The sequence below is a fragment of the Drosophila eugracilis genome, unplaced genomic scaffold, assembly GCF_018153835.1.
Source record: "Drosophila eugracilis isolate 14026-0451.02 unplaced genomic scaffold, ASM1815383v1 contig_2112, whole genome shotgun sequence".
Lineage (NCBI taxonomy): Eukaryota > Metazoa > Arthropoda > Insecta > Diptera > Drosophilidae > Drosophila > Drosophila eugracilis.
Genome location: NW_024572992.1, coordinates 73,389 through 96,812, shown reverse-complemented (window position 1 = coordinate 96,812; position 23,424 = coordinate 73,389). Strand labels below are relative to the sequence as shown.

At 35.6% G+C, this 23,424-nt stretch overlaps 1 protein-coding gene across 1 annotated transcript in view; it reads left to right on the top strand.

Annotated features, from left to right (window-relative positions):
• Nucleotides 1-3,752: 3,752 nt before the first annotated feature.
• Nucleotides 3,753-23,424, top strand: part of LOC108113475 (sarcoplasmic calcium-binding protein, beta chain) — a 41,981-nt gene continuing 22,309 nt past the window's right edge. The window contains exon 1 of the mRNA XM_041818043.1: nt 3,753-3,850. Coding sequence (XP_041673977.1) covers nt 3,799-3,850 — 52 coding nt within the window. The 5' untranslated portion in view covers nt 3,753-3,798. The remainder of the gene's footprint in view (nt 3,851-23,424) is intronic.

Genomic DNA, 23,424 nt, shown 5'->3' with positions numbered 1-23,424 from the left:
GACCGCCCACTAGCTGCCTCAGCAATAGGTGCCGCTACCCCTTCCCATCGCCGCGACCAACCGAAAATGCAGAGCTAGCACCTGGGGCATAGCAACACTTTGGCCCAAAACCGCTGCTGTCAGCATCGGACTGCTGCAACCGCTCTGCCAGCGTTACGCAGTCAACAAACCAGCCAAACCTATGATTTAGATTTACTTCGATTTGTACCCCCGAGGCAACCAGACGACTGTTCTTTATAAGAATAAAACCATTGTAACGTGTGAAAACGCTTACTGTTTTATTTTAAAGTAGCTGCGTAGAAAGAAAAGTCTAAGTTGTGGACGAAGGAACTGGAAACCCAAGATACGAGGATGCTCATAACGTTAACTTGATGGTATCCGGGGGAATCCTCCCCCATCTGTTCATGTCTGACCATAACTGGCGCCCGGACAGATTCCACTTTCTCTCGAAAGTGGGAACCAAAGACCCCCCAATTATAAAAGAAAGAATGAAAAAATGAGACATGACAGTTCTTGGAATTGTTGAACTCTAGGAAGTGTTGTCTTGATTGGCGAGCATATCGAGGCTGATGCCACAATTCCAGAAGTTCACCAATTCCTGGTATCCGAAGTGTTGGCTCTGAGAACGAGAGCGCAACTGTCGAGTGTGGTCTGGTTGAAGCGACACTTCAGCTTGAGCTCTTGCACAGATCAGTTCGCTTAACAGAAAAAAGTTCTATACCAGCAAAAAAAAAAAAAAAACAATTCAAACAAATAAATGCAAAGGTTTTATTATTATTATTATTGTTTACAGTTAAACGGAAATTATAAATTAGCGCTTAACTTATAGATTTAAGCTATAGCAGCCAAGGCCCTAAGCTTATTCGAGGTTAAATTTAGTAACTTTATTTACGTACATGGTATAGTTTTTAGTTATTGGGATGGAAGTTTATGTACAGGGTTTGTATTTTTTTTTTTTTTTAATAATAATATTACATAGATATTGCTTATGTACAAGGGTTTGGTTTTTGATATTATTACATAAATGTTACAGTATATATTAAATGAAATGGTAAAGCTTTGTGTCTTTGAGGAAGTCTATTGTTTTGTTCAAGTTTTGGTAGGATGTGATTTCCTCAATAGTTGATCCAAGGCATTTGGTTCTTTGATCGTGGTAGAGAGGGCAATCTATTAAGATGTGGGGAATGGTAAGGGTTATGTTACAATTGGGACAGACTGTTGGGGGGATTTAGATTGGTGTGGGTTAGATTGGTGTGTCCGAGTCTGATTCTGATAAATTTCTTAAAGTCTGTACGTAAGGTGTTATTGATTATTTCAGGAGAAGCTCTTATGTGGTTAATTAATTTGCAGTACGGTTATGTTTTTCTTAATGTGCTTGCGTTTAGTAATTTTGAGTTTTGTTTGATGGATTCATTAATATATGATGGGTTGTATTTGCGTTCGGTGATAAGAGGAAAGTTGTGTGTGTTTTTAGCTGTTTTGTCTGCAATATCATTTCCTTTTATCCCGCTATGTCCGGGGATCCAGAGCAGTGTCAGTTTGTCCGTTTTGTATTTTCCTACTATGTTTCGAATTAAGTTTGTGTAAAAGTTTTGGTTATTGGTATTGTTTATTGCTTTTAGAGAGGATAGGGAGTCGGTACATATAACGTATTTCCCGCTATTTTGGCAAGCATATAAGCATGCAGCAAGGATTGCCGCAATTTCCGCAGTAAAAATGGAAGAAAACTCTGGGAGATGAATGGTCTTGTAATGGGAGGAGGGTATTTTTGGCACTTTTTTTGCATTAATAATATGCTTATATATTTGTTCGATGGGTGAGTGTTTTGAATTTAAGATGATTTTATAGTTTTTTTTGGGTAGCATGCATCTCTCTAAACTCAAGGGGGGTTATATTTGCTTCTATTAAGAGGTTATTTATTGGAGTTGTACGGTGAGCGGAGAATGCAAGTCGAATGGCTGGGTGGTAAAAAGTTTTTATTTTGTTTAGGATGGACTTTGGGGCTTTTCCGTAAAGGTGTATTCCGTAGTCAATTTTGGTCATTAAAATGGTTTTTATCACCTAAAGAATTGTGGTAATATTGGTTTCGAGCCTGTTGTTGGATAGGCACTTGATTATGTTAAGCTTTTTTGATAGTTGCAATGTTAAGACTTCGATGTGATTGTTCCATTTGTATTTCTTATTTATTGTTATTCCTAGCAGTTTTAGTACGTCTACGTTTTGCAATGGTATATTGTGTATTTGAAGTTAAAAGTTGCAGTTCCTTTTCCTGCATACATGTAAGTGTTTGCATTTGGTTTCTGATAATGAGGCTCCTGTGTATTCACACCATGTTTGGATTTCTATATCAAATTTTTTTTTTTTTTTTTTTTTTTTTTTTTTTAATCTTTTCCTTATTACTCTTACATTTTTAATACCCCTTTTTTTTTGTTGTGAGAGGCGAAATTTGAAAAGTCACCTTTTTTTGAACACACCTTCGAAAATATGGATCAAAGGATTTGCATCAAATTTTGTGTAAAAATAAAATTAAGTGCTCTGAAACACTTGAAATGTTGACAGTGGCATACGGTGAAACTGTTCTGAGTAAAAAAAATGTGTACAAGTGGTACAAACTCTTCCAAGATGGCCGGGAAGATGCCAATGACCAGCCTCGCTCTGGACGCCCAAGCACGTCAACAACTGATGAAAACGTTCAAGCAGTGACGAAAATTGTTTTGGAAAATCGTCGAATCACTATCAGAGAAGTTGCTGAAGATGTCGGTATATCGCTTGGCTCGTGCCATGAAATTTTTTCAAACGTTTTGGGTATGAGTCGTGTGTCAGCGAAGTTTGTTCCGAAATTGCTGAATTTTGAGCAAAAGAACCGTCGCATGAGCATCGCTCAAGAGCTGTTGAATGACGTCAACGACGACCCAGATTTACTCAAAAGGGTCATAACTGGTGACGAATCATGGGTATATGGTTATGATATCGAAACCAAAGCCCAATCGTCCCAATGGAAGAGCCCAGACGAGCCAAGACCGAAAAAAGCAAAAAATCGCCGAGCTCGCAAAATAACTTGTAACTTTACGCCTCTCACAACCAAACAAAAGAGGATGTTCCATTGAAACTTGGTACAGATGTTAGGGAAGAGTGTACCAATATAACAAAACAAAAAAAACGATAATCGAAAATATGTTGCCCGAGAAATTTGAAAAGTCACCTTACTTTTTGAACACACCTCGTATTTCTCTATGAAAAAAACCCCGGCCCTCCAAAACAACTTGTAACTTTTCCCCCCCCCCCCCCCCACAAAGAGGATGTTCCATTGAAACTTGGTACAGATGTTAGGGAAGAGTGTACCAATATAACAAAACAAAAAAAACGATAATCGAAAATATGTTGCCCGAGAAATTTGAAAAGTCACCTTACTTTTTGAACACACCTCGTATATAATGTTTAGAAACATGCAATGTAAATAATGTTGCCAAAGTGTACGGGTTTTGGCAAAACGTGCAGAAAATTAAGTTAGTCTGAAGTAAGCTTTTCCGAAGGTAAGGAGCTAATATTCACTAAAAAACCTCTATAAATAAATTTATTTATAATTTTTAAATAAATTTATTTATAATTTTTAAATAAATTTATTTATAATTTTTATAAATAAATTTATTTATTTATAGAAACTTAAGAGATGAATTTATTTTTAAATATTTGTATATTTAAAGATCCACATAGATAATAATAGTATGTATTTGCACACATAATATTTCTAGTTACAAAATTTTAAGAGAGCTAGCTCAAAACAATTTATATATAAAAATGGCATATTCCTGGGACAACCGTGTTGATTTTGTGGTTCGGTATATGTATGGTAAGTAGAAAATCTTACAAATATATATTTATACTGTTATGCGAAGAGAAGAAGGGTAAAAGCCCAGACAATTTAGTTGTGTCCGTCCGTCAACCGGCCCGTCTCTCATGCTACTCCCACAATAACGGGAAAATTTAAAAACGCTATAAGCGGTTTCAAGCGCTGAATTGTCTAGAGATGCCTATAATCCCAAATTTTAAAATCATTATTCATGCTTTAACGACCATAAACTGTGAACATTTGTGGGCTCTTTCTATTTGACGGCGGAAATCTCTGGAACTATAAGTGATAAAAAGAGGTTCCCATGTAATGCTTGCATGAACAGCCAAGAGAATCGATCTTGTACGTAACAAATGTCTATGTTATGTAAAGTTATGTACTTGGATATTTCTCCTTCAATTTATAGCCGGTTGGCTACAACACGATTTTTATTAGCATTTATAATACAGAAAATGATAGCTTGCGTTTTTAAAAGGATTATTTCATTTTTATAAGCAACAATAAGTTTAATTTTTCATACCTGTTGGGGGCGTAAGAGTGGGCGTGGTTTCAGGTTAAGATGTGCGATCGCATTAAAGTTAAACTTCGAGCTGCGGTGGCATTTCAAGAATATGTTTGCTTAATCAAAACTTTCTAGCTCTTATAGTTACCGAGATTTTAGCGTTACCGCGTTTTGTGAGTGCTGGTAGAATAAAAAAATAATACGCTTTGGTGGTATCATTGAAAACTGCTGGTTAGTCACAATTTTCTACCACTTTCGAGCTCTGTGGGCGTATGAGTTAAAGTTAAATGACTTTTAATTGCCATGCACTTGTATATATTATATAAATCAACAAAAATGTTTAATATTTTTATTTGTTTTGATGGGCATTAATTTCTTATTGATACAAAATGTGATCCCGGAACGGTGCTAAAGGAATGCCGAGAAGAATTAGTTATATATTATTATTATTTTTATATGTTTTATTTTAGCAGCGATGCGACTACGTTTCAAAGACGTTAACGAACATATAGGGAGATAGGCAGAGTTATTAGCGACTCGCATGCGATTATCTCGGTTTATCTGCATGCAAAATAAATGCCAAACAGATTATATTCACATTGTTGTTGTCAGTGATCCTGACCAAATGACAAACAGTGATTTTAATTTAAACTAAGTGACTGCTTCCGACCTGTTCACCCCGTTGAACAGTGAGCAATTTCGTTTCGCTAGCGGTATTTAATTCAAATTTCAAAATAAGTTTATATTTTTTTTACAAGTCGATAACTGATGCTTTGATTAGATTTATCGAAGCTTTTTTTAAAGACCTACGATCAGCTGATCAACAGCTGTGAATGGACAAACACACCATATGATTTTTGCGCGAATTAATTTTGAGTTCTTTGGAAATTTAAAATTTGTATTGAATTTTTTAAAAGTTTGGCCCTTTTTTATCTTCAAGGTGTATATTAAATGTCTAGCTCATAAAACGTAGTGAACGTAGTTCAGTGTATTAACAACGGACCCGGATATGTGGATCAGTAGCGTCCAAAATGTGTATTATGAACTTCTATTACCTGCTTGCCTTCAAACTTCTTAGGCACAATATCAGTAGCAAAAAGGGATCTTTATGGTACTCAAAAGTCATCCAAACCAAGAAGTTTGTTGTCATGGAAAACTTTGTATTTGTTACTGTTGTGAAGAACGAAATTTTACTAGTTACAGCCAAATTTGGCTACTCGTATAACAGGAGTAAGCTTTGATTTAATACATCGATTCAGTGTAGTCTTACGAGCACTGGCGTGTTGACACGAAATAAATTCGGAGGCATTCCGGTCTTACGCATTGGAAACTGCCGAATTGCTTGTGAAATCATATCCCTGGTTTTATATGCCATCGTCGTTCACAGAATTTTAATTCACGGAGCAGACATTATAAGCCATTTTTGCCTTCCAATTGCAATACAAGAAAACATTTCAGCAAATACCATGGAAGATGTGTTAAATGCCTCATTAGTTTCTTTCGACTCCAATTTCTTCTACAAAACCCATTATTACGAACGATGATGTTAAGAGTTTGCTTCTAATAAAGCATCTGAATATGCCTCTCTCTGATTCCGATGATCCTGAATAACAATCTAGCCTTTTTTTATATAAATTTTATTTATGAAATATGTATATTAAAGTTTTAACAAAAATAAAAGTAAAAGTATTTAAAAAATTATTGTCGAGTTTTTAGATGCCAGAGACATGTGGCCAAGGTTCAGGTATTACTTTATGCAGGCTGTGTACTGCAACTTCAGACGTAAATTTCAAGCTTATTTAGTCTCGTATGCCTTAAACCGAAGTAGCGCACGATATGAGTTTCCTGAAACATCGAAACTAGTTTTGGCAGGTCGGTTTCAATTAACATGTCAATGCGCTGACTTTATAGCAGATTGGATTGGCAAGCTCGAGATTTTGCGGTATTTTGGGCGATATTTGGCGACGGGGCAACAGGTGGTGTTTTGGACAAGGATACAAAAACTAAAGATTATATATTTGGTAGCATTTCAGAACCAGTCTGTGGAAGGGGTGACTATGAAGAAGAGAATGATGCTTCTGGTGGCATTCCTATAGTTGCCAGACCTGCATTTCTGTAAGCTCCCGCCGTAGGCAATTTAAACAAAGATACAGCCATCCTAAAAAGTTAGATCGTTTTGATAGATAATGTTCCTTAGACTTGGGTACAAAATGGCAATGTTGATGATAAGGGGGGCTGCCATGAACTTTACTTTCCCACCTGTTTGCTAAGTGTATGATTTACCATAACGCATTCCAAGGTCCAAAAATGTTTAAAATGTTTCTGGTGGTCCAGCTTCAAAGCGATGAGATGGATTAAAACTGTCAATAACCTCCCGCATAGTTGTTATAGTACTAAGGGCGCGCAAGTGTTAATTAGTCTACTGAACTGCGGATCCCTTCTCCGCACTTTGTAGCTTGAATAATTACCGAAAGTGTGCCTGAAAGAGTAATAATTTATTATCAAATCGCTTTGTTAAAAATTCCAAGGCCCTGTTTTATCAGTGGGCTACAGACATCGAAACAGTGATTTTAATTTAAACTAATTGACTGCTCCCGAGAATATTATTAATTTAAAAAGGAGCTTAATTTTTTCTTAATCACTGTACAATTAATGCCGCCCGGTAAAATATTTTATCTAACAACCAAACCATGCATGGAGTTTTTTAAAAATCCTATAACAAAACTATCACTTCAAAAATAACTAGTTGGTAGATTTGGCTATTTCGGAAGGTAGTGATTATAATTGGTTAATGAAAAAAATTTAAGTCGGACCAATTAAAAACGTTTATATAGAACAATTATGATATGACTGGGGTTAGGTTTCTTTAGTTTGAAGGAGAAACACCGGCAGGGACTGTTAGAGCACAAGTCTCTTAAGGTTATATTTACATATATAGGTCTTGCCATGGAAATTAAATTTCTTGTAGTATATTTAAACAAGAAGAAACGCTATAGTCGAGTGACGCGACTATAAGATACCCGTTACTGTTTTACAAAAATTTTAAAATACTCATTTACTCATGGAAATTATCAAAGCGTCATCTATTGTCGGAGGAAGCATGTTGAGTATCTGATAGTGACGTCACTGCCCATATGAGGCCTTATAACATAAATTTTTTCATAAATAGAGAAATAATTTTCCGGTTTGAAAAATCTTTGGTAAATCGATAGAGATTGACAAAAATACAAGGTCAAACGAAGATATACACTATAATAGAGTTAGAGTGGGCGTGGCTAGATCGAAAAAAAATAATTCCCATAAGGAGAATCATAAAAACCTACAGCTTAATCCGAACTTTCTATCACGTATAGTTACCGAGATATCAGCTTTTGTAGAAAAAAAGGAACAAAATGGCCGTAAGAGTGGGTGTGGCCGGTCAACGGTACTACCATATGATGCGCTGGCATCCCAAGATTATACATTCTGGATTTCAACTTCCTAGCTTTAATAGTTCCTGAGATTTAAGCGATTTTAGTTTTTCGTAATTTATGGGAGTTAGAGTGGGCGTAGAAGGATATACCTGCGCTGCGTACGGACCTCAAGAATCATCATGCTTAATTTTTTTATTACTTATAGTTCCTGAGATCTCAGCGTTCATATACATATACATATACAGACAGACGAACTGACGGACATGGCCCAATCGAATTCGCTATTGATCCTTTTACCTGTTACGTACTTTTCAAGGAACCTAATATACCCTTTTACTCTACTAGTAACGGGTATAAAAAATGACGTCAATACGTCAACGGACCTAGATGGTGGATCCTTAACTGACTGACGATAATGCCTCTAGTCTTAATATATTATTTATCAAATAGTAGATAAACTATCTGTTGGTTGTTACTGCAACTTTTAATCAGGTTGACGATCTGAAGGCACTGTCTGTTTGATAGCCGAAGTAGTTAAAAGGCCTTTATGCTGTAATAGAAAAATCATGTGACTGGATACGTCCTAACATTCTCCGAGCCTTTAAACAGTTGGTCAACCATTATTGAGGCTGCATAGGTGTAAGCGTTGTCTTTCTTTGCATTGACGTTTTCCGTCTAGAAATTCCAAATGAGATGATTTTTTTGTTGGTTTTAGAAAGGATTTATATAGTAGTACTTTATAGCCTTTTTGGAGAAGCGGGAGTCAATATGCCAATGGAAAGAGCTGGCCTTCTGTTTCAGGCCATATACACATATCGAAGCAAAGAATTCCATGTTTTCTCCAGGTAACTGGAAATTCGAAACTCCAAAAAGTTCATTGAAAGTCCATCAACTGAATCTAAGAACTTTATTCTAAAATGATACGTGGAAAGACGAAATATTTATAAGACTCAAGGTATACAGTGCAAAGGTGACAATGTATGTAAATTGAATAAAGCAACTTACGGACTGTTCAGACGAACACTAATAAAAATAAAATATAATAGTTTATGAGCTCTGTGCATGTCATGTGACAGTTGTAAATCGATCCAGAGCCATAAACTATGATCTGTAATTGTAGACCCTACAGGGGAGCGGTGCTAGCACTTGTAATCTGTAAGTGCAGGCCACTTGAGCCAAACCGAAGATAATCACTTGAGATGCTTCTCACACTGCGCCAAAGGTTCCTGTGCGGGGGTCAAATGATAACTCTCCCGCGCAGGCAGACGCGGCCTCTGCGTAGGCCACAGATAAGACCAGAATAAGAATTTAATGTTAGTTTCCTAAGCAGGGACTTAGAAAATAAAATTCAGTTTTAATACAGAACTCAACGGAAAAGGTTGTTTTATTAATTCATCCCTTTCATTTTGGTCCTTCGACAACTCTCCAGTTTTCCCCCACCAGTGGTAAGAGACTCAGAGCTTAGGGCAGCACCTAAAAAATAAAATCTGTAACACTTGCAGTTTTTGTTTAAGGTGTTAATGAATAGTTGACTCTTGTTATCCCCCACCAGTGGTAAGAAACAGAATATAAAACTTATAAAAATCAAAAAGATATAAAAGAATCTTTTATGATATAATAAAAAAAATTCAACTATAGTATTGCAACAAAAAAGTCCAAGTTTGAAAGTGGTCGAGAAATCGACAAATTACAAAATAAAAATAATTTTGCCATCGAGCAATTATTATTTTTGGCGTTTTCGAGGCCTTCAAACATCGAAAAAGTGATTTAATAAAATCAGGCGTATTCGAGGCCGACATCGAAAAAGTGACTCCCAAATTCATTGAAAAAATAACGGGAATAATAATAAAAAAGTGACTCCCAAATTCATTGAAAAAATAACGGGAATAATAATAAAAAAGTGACTCCCAAATTTATTGGAAAAATATCAAAGTGACCCCAAAAATAAGTGACTCCCAATATAAAAACTCAAAAAAAAAAAAGATCGTAAATCATCTGCATACAAGGACGCCAGGACTTCAAGGACTTCAGCACGTCTACGACTACAACTACAACTACAATATCGAGGACAGCATCTACCAAAGTGAACTTTAATCGACAACGGAAAAAACATCGAACATCATAGAGTCAGCAGCGACGACAGCAGCGGCAACCATAAAAAATAAATAGGATCAGATAAGTCCTATTATTCATAATTAAATAATTGAAAATTAAAAATATTATATATATTGTAAAATTATTATATAAGTTGTCGGTAATTTAAGTCGGTTAATATAATTTTTTGTAGTATAAAAAGTACATAGCAAAAATGTTGTCCGATCAAACTATCGCACTTATAAAAAGGCAGGTGGAGATTACCAACGCCCTTACGGCGCTGGAAGTTCTCCCAAGCTTATCATTTGAATATTTGAAGAAATTTGATGAGCTGAAAGCCGAGTGCATCCAAAACCATAAAGCGCTGGTACATATTGGAGTAGTCGACCATGACTACTTTGTAAAGAGTCATTATGAAGAAATGCTCTCGATTTTTAATAGAATTAATGTAAGAATAGATAAAGTGTTAGCTGATTCTGATAAGTCCGAGGGAAAATTAATAGCGAACGAGCAGAAAACAGAATCAAATGTAAGCTGCGAAAGCCAGTTAGATATAGCGATTGAGCAGTTAGAAAGGTATTTAAAAGACACATTTGAGGACATTCAAAACGATAAAATTAAAACTTTTGAAATTAGGATTGGGAAGATAAATTTTTATTGGGATAAGCTAGTTCCAGGGAAACAATACGGACGGATATGATGATATATTTGAAGAATTAGCATTCGATATTTCCATGGTGACCAAAGATATGAGAAAAAAACTCGAGGAAATTGTGCCTAGTAAGGTAGAAGTTGGAAATCATAAAATTGATGATTTGCCAACGCTACCTAAAATTCAGGTACCCACATTTTATGGAGATTCCAAAGATTGGGACCTATTTTATGAGTTATTTAATGAACTCATACATTTAAGGGAGGATCTCAGTCCTTCCTTAAAATTTAATTACCTTAAAATCTCACTAAAGGGAGAAGCCAGGAATGTGGTTTCTCACTTATTGTTGGGATCAGGTGAAAACTATGAGGCCGCTTGGGAATTGTTAACCAAGCGGTATGAAAATAAAAGGAAAATTTTTTCCGATCAGATAAATCGCCTTCTTGATCTCCAAAATCTAAATGTGGAATCAGTGCGGCAATTAAGAATGTTTATTGACACAATTAATGAGTCAATTCACATGATAAAATTAAAGGCACAAATTTCTGACGAGGTTGATATAGTTTTTGCACACATAATAATAAGAAAATTTAACAAAGAAGCTCTACAACTATATGAGAGCCATGTTAAAAAAACTAAAGAAATTCAAGCATTGTCCGATGTCATTGAATTTTTAGAGCAACGACTCAGTTCGATTAGCTCAGTTCAGGATGAAAAACCTGTTAAAAAAGTGTTCAGTAGCAATATGAAAGAGTTGTCTACTAACAGTTGTCCGATGTGCAAAAGTACGGGACATTTGATATTACAGTGTCAAAAATTTAAGGCTTTGAATCCATCTGAACGGATGAAAAAAGTAAAAAAGGCACATTTGTGTTTTAAATGCCTTAAACATTCATATAGTGAGAAATGTCAAAGTGACATTTCATGTTCGATTTGTAAGAAAAATCACCATAGTATGCTACACATTTATGTCAAGTCTAAAATAGACCAAAAAGTTGAAAAAACGAATGAAAATAAAGTAAACTCGTCTATGACATCGGAACAAGCGTTGCTAGCTACAGCACGCATTAAAATTCAAACCTCTGAGGGAGGTTTCGAAAATTTTAGAGCTTTGATCGACAGTGGTTCTCAAAGCACAATAATTTCAGAAGAATCTGCGCAGATTCTGAAATTGCCCAAAATTCGGTCTCAAACAGAGATCAGTGGAGTATCGTCCACGGGAAAGTGCATCTCGAAGCACAAGGTAAATCTTTCAATCAAACGAAATAATTCCCAAAAAACGATAAGAGTTGAAGCACTTATACTTCCAAAACTTATGAGGGCTCTCCCAGTCAACACAGTTAATGTTGACAAAACAAAGTGGGAGAAGTACAATTTGGCTGACCCAGACTTTAATAAGCCGGGTCGTGTAGATCTGATAATTGGGGCAGATCTATACACTCACATTCTGCAGAATGGAGTGGTCAAAATTAATGGCCTCCTCGGTCAAAAAACCGATTTCGGGTGGATTGTCTCTGGATGCAAAAAATCCAAAGGTAAGAAGACAATTGTAGCAACCACCATCAAATTAAAAGATATGGATCGGTATTGGGAAGTTGAGGAAGAGGACAAAAATGATATCGAATCTGAAATATGTGAGAATTATTTCATAAAAACTACAAAAAAAGGTTCAGATGGTCGATACATTGTGTCAATTCCATTTAAAGATGATGTCACCTTAGGAGATTCGAAACAAGCAATGGCTCGTTTCATGAATCTTGAGAAAAAATTAAAAAGAAATGAAAAACTAAGGTTAGACTATGCTAAATTCATGCATGAATATATGGATTTAGGTCACATGGTCAAAGTGCAGGGAGAACGAAAATAATTTTTACCTCACCAGGCAGTAATTAGAGATTCAAGCCTGACGACCAAATTAAGAGTTGTTTTTGACGCTTCAGCAAAAACAACTAATAATAAAATTTTGAACGACATAATGTGGGTTGGTCCACGAGTTCAAAAAGATATTTTTGACATTATCATTAAATGGCGAAAATGGGAATATGTAGTATCTGCGGACGTTGAAAAAATGTATCGTCAGATAAATATTAATGATAATGATCAACAGTATCAATATATTTTATGGAGAGATTCTCCATAAGGATGACCTATTGACTGGGGCTGATTCTATAAAAAAGGCCAATAATTTAATTAAATTGATTTCTCAAGAATTACAAAATGTGGGAATGAATTTAAGAAAATGGATATCGAACAGTTCAAAAATAATGGAAACTGTAGAAGATACAGGAGATAACAAGGTTCTCACTCTTGTGGAAAATGAAAGCGTAAAAACCCTGGGGCTTCAATGGGAACCGCAGAAAGATTTATTTAAATTCAAAGTAAATTGCGGGGACTCGAAAAACATCAACAAAAGGATAGTGCTATCAACATTATCAAAAATATATGACCCTTTGGGATGGCTGGCTCCTGTAACTATTTTAGGAAAACTGTTTATTCAAAAACTATGGATAAATAAGAGTGAATGGGATCAAGAATTATCTAAGGAAGATAAAGATTATTGGGTAAATTTTAAGGAAAATTTATTGCTTTTAGTAGAGATTCGAATCCCAAGATGGATTAGTTCAAAAAATAGTTCAATAATACAGCTTCATGGATTTGCTGACGCTTCCGAAAAGGCATATGCAGCAGTGGTATATGCTAAAGTAGGGAATTGTGTAAACATAGTAGCCAGCAAAAGTAGAATTAATCCAATTAAAAATAGAAAAACTATTCCCAAGCTAGAGTTATGTGCAGCTCACTTGCTTAGTGAATTGATCAAACGAATAATTGAATCCATTGATACCAAAGTAGAAATCTATGCTTGGAGTGATTCCACTTCCAAAAATGGTGATAGTAAGGTCAAGTTCATTAGACGAAGAACGGATGACATTCGAAAACTAACTAATACCGAATGTAACCATGTGAAGTCTGAAGAAAATCCTGCAGATTTATCATCAAGAGGAATTATTTCTAGTCAACTGACCACCTGTGATTTATTGTGGAAAGGTCCGAAATGGCTATCTGAGCCAAAGGAGCATTGGCCTCGACAGCAATCCAAAGAAGATGTGGTTTTGGTAAATTCTATTCTAAATAACAAAACCGATGACCCCATTTACAAATTATTGGAGAAGTTTTCCAGCATTGAAAAAATTATACGAATAATAGCATATTTAAATAGATTCATTCGATCAAAAATTAAGAAAGAATCTTTTCCTTCTTTTCTATCGGTAACGGAGCTGAATAGAGCTGAAAAGATCGTTATTAAAAAACAGCAAGAATATCAATTCAGTCTAGAGATGAAATGCCTGGAAACAAAAAAAGAAATTAAGACAAGTAATAGGATATTGTCGTTGAATCCATTTTTAGATAAGGATGGTATACTTCGAGTAGGAGGGAGACTACAGAACTCCAATGCAGAATTTGAAGTAAAGCATCCAATTATTTTACACAAGTGCCATTTAACAAATTTATTGATCCAAAAGGCCCATAAAGAAACTTTGCATGGAGGGATAAACTTAATGCGAAATTATATCCAAAGGAAATATTGGATTTTCGGGCTAAAGAATTCCTTAAAGAAGTATTTAAGAGAATGTGTCAAGTGTGCTAGGTACAGACAAAATACTGCTCAACAAATAATGGGCAATCTGCCTAAATACAGAGTTACAATGTCGAACCCATTCTTAAATACTGGGATAGATTTCGCAGGTCCTAATTTTGTTAAATGTTCCAAGAATCGTGGGCTAAAAACATATAAGGGATACATTGCCGTATTTGTGTGTATGGCTACCAAGGCCATTCATCTAGAAATGGTAAGTGATTTAACCTCGGATGCATTTCTAGCAGCCCTAAGAAGATTTATCGCTAGAAGAGGAAAAGTTGCCAATATCTATTCAGATAACGGAACAAATTTCGTAGGAGCTTCAAAAAAGTTGGATCAAGAGTTCGTTAAAGCAATCAAAGAAAACACATTGATTGCCGCGCAGCTTGAAAAAGATAGAATTGATTGGCATTTTATTCCCCCGGCAGGACCTCACTTCGGAGGTATTTGGGAATCTGGAGTTAAATCCATGAAGCACCATTTGAAACGGGTAATAGGGGAAAATAGTCTGACATACGAAGAGATGTCAACACTTTTATGTCAAATAGAAGCATGCCTGAATTCAAGCATGCCTGTATACTTCTGAGAATGAAATGGATCAACATGAAGTATTAACTCCAGGTCATTTATTGATTGGTAGACCACCGTTAGAGATTGTTGAACCAATTGAAAACGAGAAAATTGGTAATTTAGATAGGGTGGAAATTAATCCAAAAAAATTAGAAGAGACTTCTGGGTTAAATGGAAAGAGGAGTATTTGCATACTTTACAACAGAGAAACAAATGGAAGAGGGAAAGTCCAAATATAGAGAACGGACAAATTGTTTTGTTGAAGGATGAGAACAGTCATCCAGCCAGGTGGCCAATGGGAAAGGTAGAAAAAGTCCATAAAGGTAAAGACGAAAAGGTTAGAGTGGTAGAAGTGAAATTACAAGATGGATTTATCACTAGACCGATAAGCAAAGTTTGTCCCTTAGACGGAATAAAGACTGTAGATAAAATGGAATCTGATCCCGAAGAGACAAAACCGAAAAGACAAACAAGAGGTACATCAAAGATTTCAAAACTTGGTTTTGTAATGGCCATGTTATTATTTATATTCTGCCAATTTTCTAATGCATCAGCTAGGGTTGATCAGCCAAGGTATGCAATAGAGAAGATAAATAAGACTTCGGCAATATATTTAGACCCAATGGGGGATGTTGAAATTGTAGCCTCCTCTTGGAATTTAATAATATTTTATAATATGGACGTTTACTTCGAAATGGTTAAAAAAGGTAAAGAATTAATACCAAAAATGAGGGTAATTTGCGAACGACTTCATAGTTTTGAGGATCAATGCCTTTTAGTTCTGAGTAACACGGAAAGGCAGATCTCAGACATAGAAGAAAATAATAAACTTTTTATGGCTCAGGGAAAATCAAGAAGTAAACGTGCTCCATTTGGTTTTATGGGATCGCTTTATCACATTCTATTTGGAATAATGGATGAAGACGACAGGATACAAATGGAGGATAATATGAAAAACTTATTAAGCAATCAGCATAGCCTTAACGAGTTAAGTAGGAAACAAACTTCCTTAGTCGATTCTACGACTAACATTTTAAAGAAAACGACGGATGAAGTTGACTCAAATTTTAAAGGAATGAACGAAAGAATTAAGAACATTACGGCGGTATTGCAAGAATCATATTATGTGTACAAAGAGTCTATCAACTTTTTTATGATAACCAAACAGCTAAGTAAAATTATAGATGAATGCGAGAAAATTCAATATAGTATCATAAGCCTCTTAATAGACATTAATCATGGCCGACTTAATACAAACATATTAAGACCTAGTCAGCTAAAAAGTGAAATTTCCAGAATAAAAGACAGTTTGTCTGAAAATTTAGTCTTGCCAGGGAAATTGACGGCTAGAGGTTTATTTGTGGATAAAAAATTAATAATTAATGCCAAAATACCATTGTTTGGTAGACATGCTTCAGTACTTTATAAAATTATCCCAGTTTCGGTAAAACTGGACGACCGCATGATTACAGTGCACGTAGATTCTCAGTACTTAATTTATAATTTTGAGATCGATGCATATCATCTTATGGCAGAATCTACTATTAATAAATGTCAAAGGTGGCAGTCGAATAAAAGAGTTTGCGAGGGAAGTTGGCCTTGGAGTAGTGCTAACGACAATAGTTGTGAGATTAAACCTCTCAAACCAAATAAGGCATCGAACTGCAGGTATAAATCGATTGTTGAGAGTAAGTCATATTGGGTTGAGTTGGAAAAGACAAGTAGTTGGCTTTTTAAAGTTCAAAACAATTCTAAGGCTAGAATTCAGTGTACCAATTCAAAAATAGAGATAATACATTTACCTGAACAAGGAATAATGACTTTGAGGTCAGATTGTACTGCTCGAACTGATGATAAAATATTAGTTGCTCAACACAGTATTCAGTTAGAAGATCAGGGAACACTAGCGTTGTCTTACATTGGGGAAGTTAACAAGATACCCAAGATTATTTGGAACCCGCTCGACATGCCATTAATCAACCATACGGACGAAATCAATCGTTTGTCAAGGGAAATTCAATACTTAAAAACTCACAAGCTAGAATTGAGGGAATTAGACTTTCACCATTCAACTGGACATGCATCCCTAATTTTAGCAATTGTAATAATAATTATATTAATTGCATATTTTATAAGGAAAATAAAAATACGAAGGCAGTTACAAGCCATAGCATTACCCAGCGGTATGCTTGATATATAAATTTGTTGATACAATAAATCAATGATATAAAAATGTTTTATGTTAAAAAAATAAATAAATTCACTATAATGTTAAAACACAATAATTACAAGCCGTGAAGGGGGTGTCAAAATTATTATGCAAAATAAAATATATCGAATTAATACAGTCCACTCATTTTTGTATTGCAATATTTTTGAGAATAAATAAAATAAATTGTAATTAACACAGACATCTAACCTTGCCGGCCCTTGCCAGAATGTTCAGACGAACACTAATAAAAATAAAATATAATACTTTATGAGCTCTGTGCATGTCATGTCCAAATATAGAGAACGGAAAAAAATGTTTTGTTGAAGGATGAGAACAGTCATCCAGCCAGGTGGCCAATGGGAAAGGTAGAAAAAGTCCATAAAGGTAAAGACGAAAAGGTTAGAGTGGTAGAAGTGAAATTACAAGATGGATTTATCACTAGACCGATAAGCAAAGTTTGTCCCTTAGACGGAATAAAGACTGTAGATAAAATGGAATCTGATCCCGAAGAGACAAAACCGAATAGACAAACAAGAGGTACATCAAAGATTTCAAAACTTGGTTTTGTAATGGCCATGTTATTATTTATATTCTGCCAATTTTCTAATGCATCAGCTAGGGTTGATCAGCCAAGGTATGCAATAAAGAAGATAAATAAGACTTCGGCAATATATTTAGACCTAATGGGGGATGTTGAAATTGTAGCCTCCTCTTGGAATTTAATAATATTTTATAATATGGACGTTTACTTCGAAATGGTTAAAAAAGGTAAAGAATTAATACCAAAAATGAGGGTAATTTGCGAACGACTTCATAGTTTTGAGAATCAATGCCTTTTAGTTCTGAGTAACACGGAAAGGCAGATCTCAGACATAGAAGAAAATAATAAACTTTTTATGGCTCAGGGAAAATCAAGAAGTAAACGTGCTCCATTTGGTTTTATGGGATCGCTTTATCACATTCTATTTGGAATAATGGATGAAGACGACAGGATACAAATGGAGGATAATATGAAAAACTTATTAAGCAATCAGCATAGCCTTAACGAGTTAAGTAGGAAACAAACTTCCTTAGTCGATTCTACGACTAACATTTTAAAGAAAACGACGGATGAAGTTGACTCAAATTTTAAAGGAATGAACGAAAGAATTAAGAACATTACGGCGGTATTGCAAGAATCATATTATGTGTACAAAGAGTCTATCAACTTTTTTATGATAACCAAACAGCTAAGTAAAATTATAGATGAATGCGAGAAAATTCAATATAGTATCATAAGCCTCTTAATAGACATTAATCATGGCCGACTTAATACAAACATATTAAGACCTAGTCAGCTAAAAGTGAAATTTCCAGAATAAAAGACAGTTTGTCTGAAAATTTAGTCTTGCCAGGGAAATTGACGGCTAGAGGTTTATTTGTGGATAAAAATTAATAATTAATGCCAAAATACCATTGTTTGGTAGACATGCTACTTCAATACTTTTATAAAATTATCCCAGTTGATTCTCGTAAAACTGAGACGACCTCTCAAACCATTAATAAGGCAAAAAAATCGAACTGCAGGTATAAATCGATTGTTGAGAGTAAGTCATATTGGGTTGAGTTGGAAAAAGACAAGAAGTTGGCTTTTTAAAGTTCAAAACAATTCTAAGGCTAGAATTCAGTGTACCAATTCAAAAATAGAGATAATACATTTACCTGAACAAGGAATAATGACTTTGAGGTCAGATTGTACTGCTCGAACTGATGATAAAATATTAGTTGCTCAACACAGTATTCAGTTAGAAGATCAGGGAACACTAGCGTTGTCTTACATTGGGGAAGTTAACAAGATACCCAAGATTATTTGGAACCCGCTCGACATGCCATTAATCAACCATACGGACGAAATCAATCGTATGTCAAGGGAAATTCAATACTTAAAAACTCACAAGCTAGAATTGAGGGAATTAGACTTTCACCATTCAACTGGACATGCATCCCTAATTTTAGCAATTGTAATAATAATTATATTAATTGCATATTTTATAAGGAAAATAAAAATACGAAGGCAGTTACAAGCCATAGCATTACCCAGCGGTATGCTTGATATATAAATTTGTTGATACAATAAATCAATGATATAAAAATGTTTTATGTTAAAAAAATAAATAAATTCACTATAATGTTAAAACACAATAATTACAAGCCGTGAAGGGGTGTCAAAATTATTATGCAAAATAAAATATATCGAATTAATACAGTCCACTCATTTTGTATTGCAATATTTTTGAGAATAAATAAAATAAATTGTAATTAACACAGACATCTAACCTTGCCGGCCCTTGCCAGAATGTTCAGACGAACACTAATAAAAATAAAATATAATACTTTATGAGCTCTGTGCATGTCATGTGACAGTTGTAAATCGATCCAGAGCCATAAACTATGATCTGTAATTGTCGACCCTACAGGGGAGCGGTGCTAGCACTTGTAATCTGTAAGTGCAGGCCACTTGAGCCAAACCGAAGATAATCACTTGAGATGCTTCTCACACTGCGCCAAAGGTTCCTGTGCGGGGGTCAAATGATAACTCTCCCGCGCAGGCAGACGCGGCCTCTGCGTAGGCCACAGATAAGACCAGAATAAGAATTTCATGTTAGTTTCCTAAGCAGGGACTTAGAAAATAAAATTCAGTTTTAATACAGAACCCAACGGAAAAGGTTGTTTTATTAATTCATCCCTTTCACGGACTCAAACAAGCCGCTAGATGCTGGTTTGAAGTCTTTGAGCAAGCAATAACAGACTGAGAGTTTGTACACTCTTTCGTAGATTTATGTATATATATCCTTGCTAAAGGTGTTGTAGGACCAAGCAGCCAAAGACGGATAAGCTGTGGCGGGTTTATCAGCAGTTTCTTTTTTGTTTTGGTTCTCCCAGTTTCGCATGCGCTTTACTGTTATTTTGTAGCGCATGTGATATTGGGAGATTTGGCAGAACTGCTGTGCACTAGGTCGGAGCTTTATTGTTAAGCTTCTTGTATTTGGCGTGGTTTTTTGTGCTGAGTTGATTTGGTTTTGGTTTCAACTCGTAATGAAAATTGGAAATTTAACTTCCCCGATATTTATTTGGCCGCAATTAAAAACTCAGAAAAATATAGATGATATAGCGACGGTGAATATATTTTTTTAACATTGAATTTATTTATTCGATATTCTCTACATGCTTAACAATAAGTATTCATAAGTTGAAACATTCAGATCAGTTGAGGAATTACTCATCCCAAAACATGGGTGTTTCAGACACTCCCTTCTTTTGCTATGTGTGTTTTGGGTGTCTGCGCAATAGAGTAGTTGGTGCACAAAAGCACCTTCGTGCAGTGCAATACACCAACCCTTATTTTAGGGTGCCGATCACACTCTATGATGTACGGAAAACGCACAAATGATTCGGGTGCACTTATTGTTTGGGTGAACCCTTGCCGATCTCTGGTCCAGACCTTTGTGGATGTTGGCATGGCGAATATACCAAGTGATTGTTTTTATAAGTTTCGATTGCGCATGTTTGATGATATCTATGTTACCGCATTGGTTGCATTGGCTCAAATTTTGGCAGGATTTATTGGGTTGTACTTTATAGTTTTGGTGAAGAAGTGAATGGGAGTTAATTAGCCAGTGACTAAAGGTTTTGGCAGGTCTTCTTTACTTGTATGTGTTTTGTCCGGGTAAGTCGCCTGTCTAAGTGGATAAGGTAAGTGACTTTACCTCGGTTTAGTGTGAAGGTGATGTGCTTAGATTTTGGTAGTTGCCAATCAGGTAACCCCTTTTCTACAACCACAAGCTGATTTTGTATATTTTCTGTTACTGTATTTGAGCGACAGGCAATTGTAGTGTCATCACCGGAGGTTGATATAACCATTTGACGAGTTGTGGCGGCTCAAGCTTCAATATTGTGCTCGTCAATTTTAACATGTTTACATCTTATAGTGAATAGGCTTTTTGTGGGGAAAGGACTAAGCGAATTGTAAATGTTCTGTGCCAGAAAGATCTCGATTTGTTCAATTTTTTTTCCCTGAAGCCTAACTTGTTTGGAGATGTTACAGTAATAATATTTCAAGCTATTTTTTTACGCAAGGTAGTAGACTGATGGGTGTGTAGGAAGACGGATCGGAATCGTTGGTTAGGGAAGAGCCACATTTTAGTATTGAATTATGTGATGCATATAAGTGCACAATTAGGTAATTTAATAATATTCTTGGACGAAATAAGGTTATAGCCCGTAATTTTTTTTTTACTTCAGCTGTTATTTGATTGTGTTTGAAATTTTGTATGTTTGAAAAGTTATCGAGAAAGATGGAATCACTCCAGAAGTATCCGTATTTCGTTCAACTCAGCACCCAGTACTGCAGCAAATAGTTCTAATCGTGGTATTTTATGTTAAACCTTTAAAGCTACTCACAACTTTGGGCTAATTAGCAGGACTGAAACATGTTTGTTTCCATTAGTTTCTCATCCCTAACTTGAGTAACTTCAGACATTGTATTTCCCCAGAACGGCAATCGTCGATGTAAAAATCATCTCGGCTGCGGCTGCCGCCATGGTTGTGGTTCAAACATTGATGCCAAAAACGGCGCTTCAGATGTTTAGCTCTGCCTCCTGGGAATGTGTGTTTAATTGCTTTGTGTAAAATAATTAGTGTTAAGCTGTGCAAAACAACCTTAGAATAAATTTACGCCATCCTGTGAAAAAGTGCTAACTTGAAAACATAAAATTATATGTCTTATCCCAAAAATCACCCAAATTAATATTGCCGAAAAATTACAAATCAGAAATTAGTGAGATTACCTTTCTCTCTAAGAACGCGAGTATTTAGCTCACGCATCGATCGTGGATTTTAGCCACTGGCCGAATTTACACAGCACATAAAACTAATCCATCAGAGACACTTTCCCGCTTTGTCGCACTCTCGCTCTTAGCATCGGGATCTAAAGCACAATGTGAATAGTCTCTTGCCCTCAGTATTGGGATCAAAAGCGCAGCAAATACACTTTAGTTAGGCATACGAAATTCTTGTCAATAAAGCTCACGTACTCTTTGTCATACCACTGAATCGAAGACACGTATTTTTGATCTTGTGATGAAAACGCTGCGGCGTCAAAGTACATTACCGCACTTATAAATAAGAGTTGTAGAAGGAACTAGAGGGAACAGCAAATTCGTTGACTCCCACTCCTTTGGCCACGTGAAACTGGTAACTCGCGCACCCCGATAAAGAAAAAATAATGCTTATTTTACATTATTTGTTTTTGCTCTCCCGAGATATTTCAAACATGTATTGCAAGTGAAAGCAAAAAGAACCTGACTCCTCCCGGAGCCGCAACAAACTGCTAAAAAAAAGTCATAACAACAAAAATATAAGAAAAGTAAATAAATCGTTTCTGAAATGTGCAAGTTTCTTCATGGCTTCTTCTTAATGGTTCTTTCTAAAAATAGAATTGAAGTTTTGAGCAGGTGTTCATTTACATAGCGCAGCTTACGCGCGTCGTGTATATTTCACAACAAAACCGAACTTTGAAGTGGTCAGTTCATTTATTACGCAACCTAATTTAAAATATGTGTAATCGATTTTAAACTTCATGGCATTTTTTAAAACTTTAGACATTATAAATAATTCACGTTTTTTGTCTATATTTTAAACGTCTTTTTCATGTTTAGCTAAAGTTTTAGTAGTGACCCCACAAAAATCCACAATTAAGTGGGATACTTACTTGTGTAGTGCTTGCTTGGCTCAAAAGGTAATAAATAATTTAATTTTTTTTTGTGAAATTTGCAGATGAGCTTAAAATTGTAAAAATTCTAACACCGTCTTAACTTTTTCAGGGTCAGTTTTGCACTACAATAAGTTGTTTTCGCTCGTATGCTTGTTATACTGTTGCTCTGTCTTCGTCTTTTGAGTTTGTGATTATTAATAGTTTTGATTTCTTTTTATACCCGTTACTCGTAGAGTAAAAGGGTATACTAGATTCGTTGAAAAGTATGTAACAGATAGAAGGAAGCTTTTGCGACCCTATAAAGTATATATATTCTTGATCAGGATCAATAGCGAAGTCGATTGAGCCATGTCCGTCTGTCCGTCCGTCCGTCCGTCCGTATGAACGCTGAGATCTCAGGAACTATAGCAGATACAAAGTTGAGATTAAGCATGAAGATTCTTGAGGTCCCGGGACAGCGCAAGTTTATTACAGCATCCTGCCACGCCCACTCTAACGCCCACAAATCGCCAAAAACTAAAATTGCTGAAATCTCAGGAACTATTGCAGTTGAAATTCAAAAAGTATAATCTTTAAATGGCAGCGCATCTTATAGTGGTACTACTATCCGGCCACACCCACCCACACGCCCACAAGGCTCGAAAGACGGTTTTCGGATATTCTAGAAAAGCTGATATCTCGGTAACTATAAAAGATAGAAAGTTCGGATAAAGCATGTAGGTTTCTATTATGCTCCCAATGC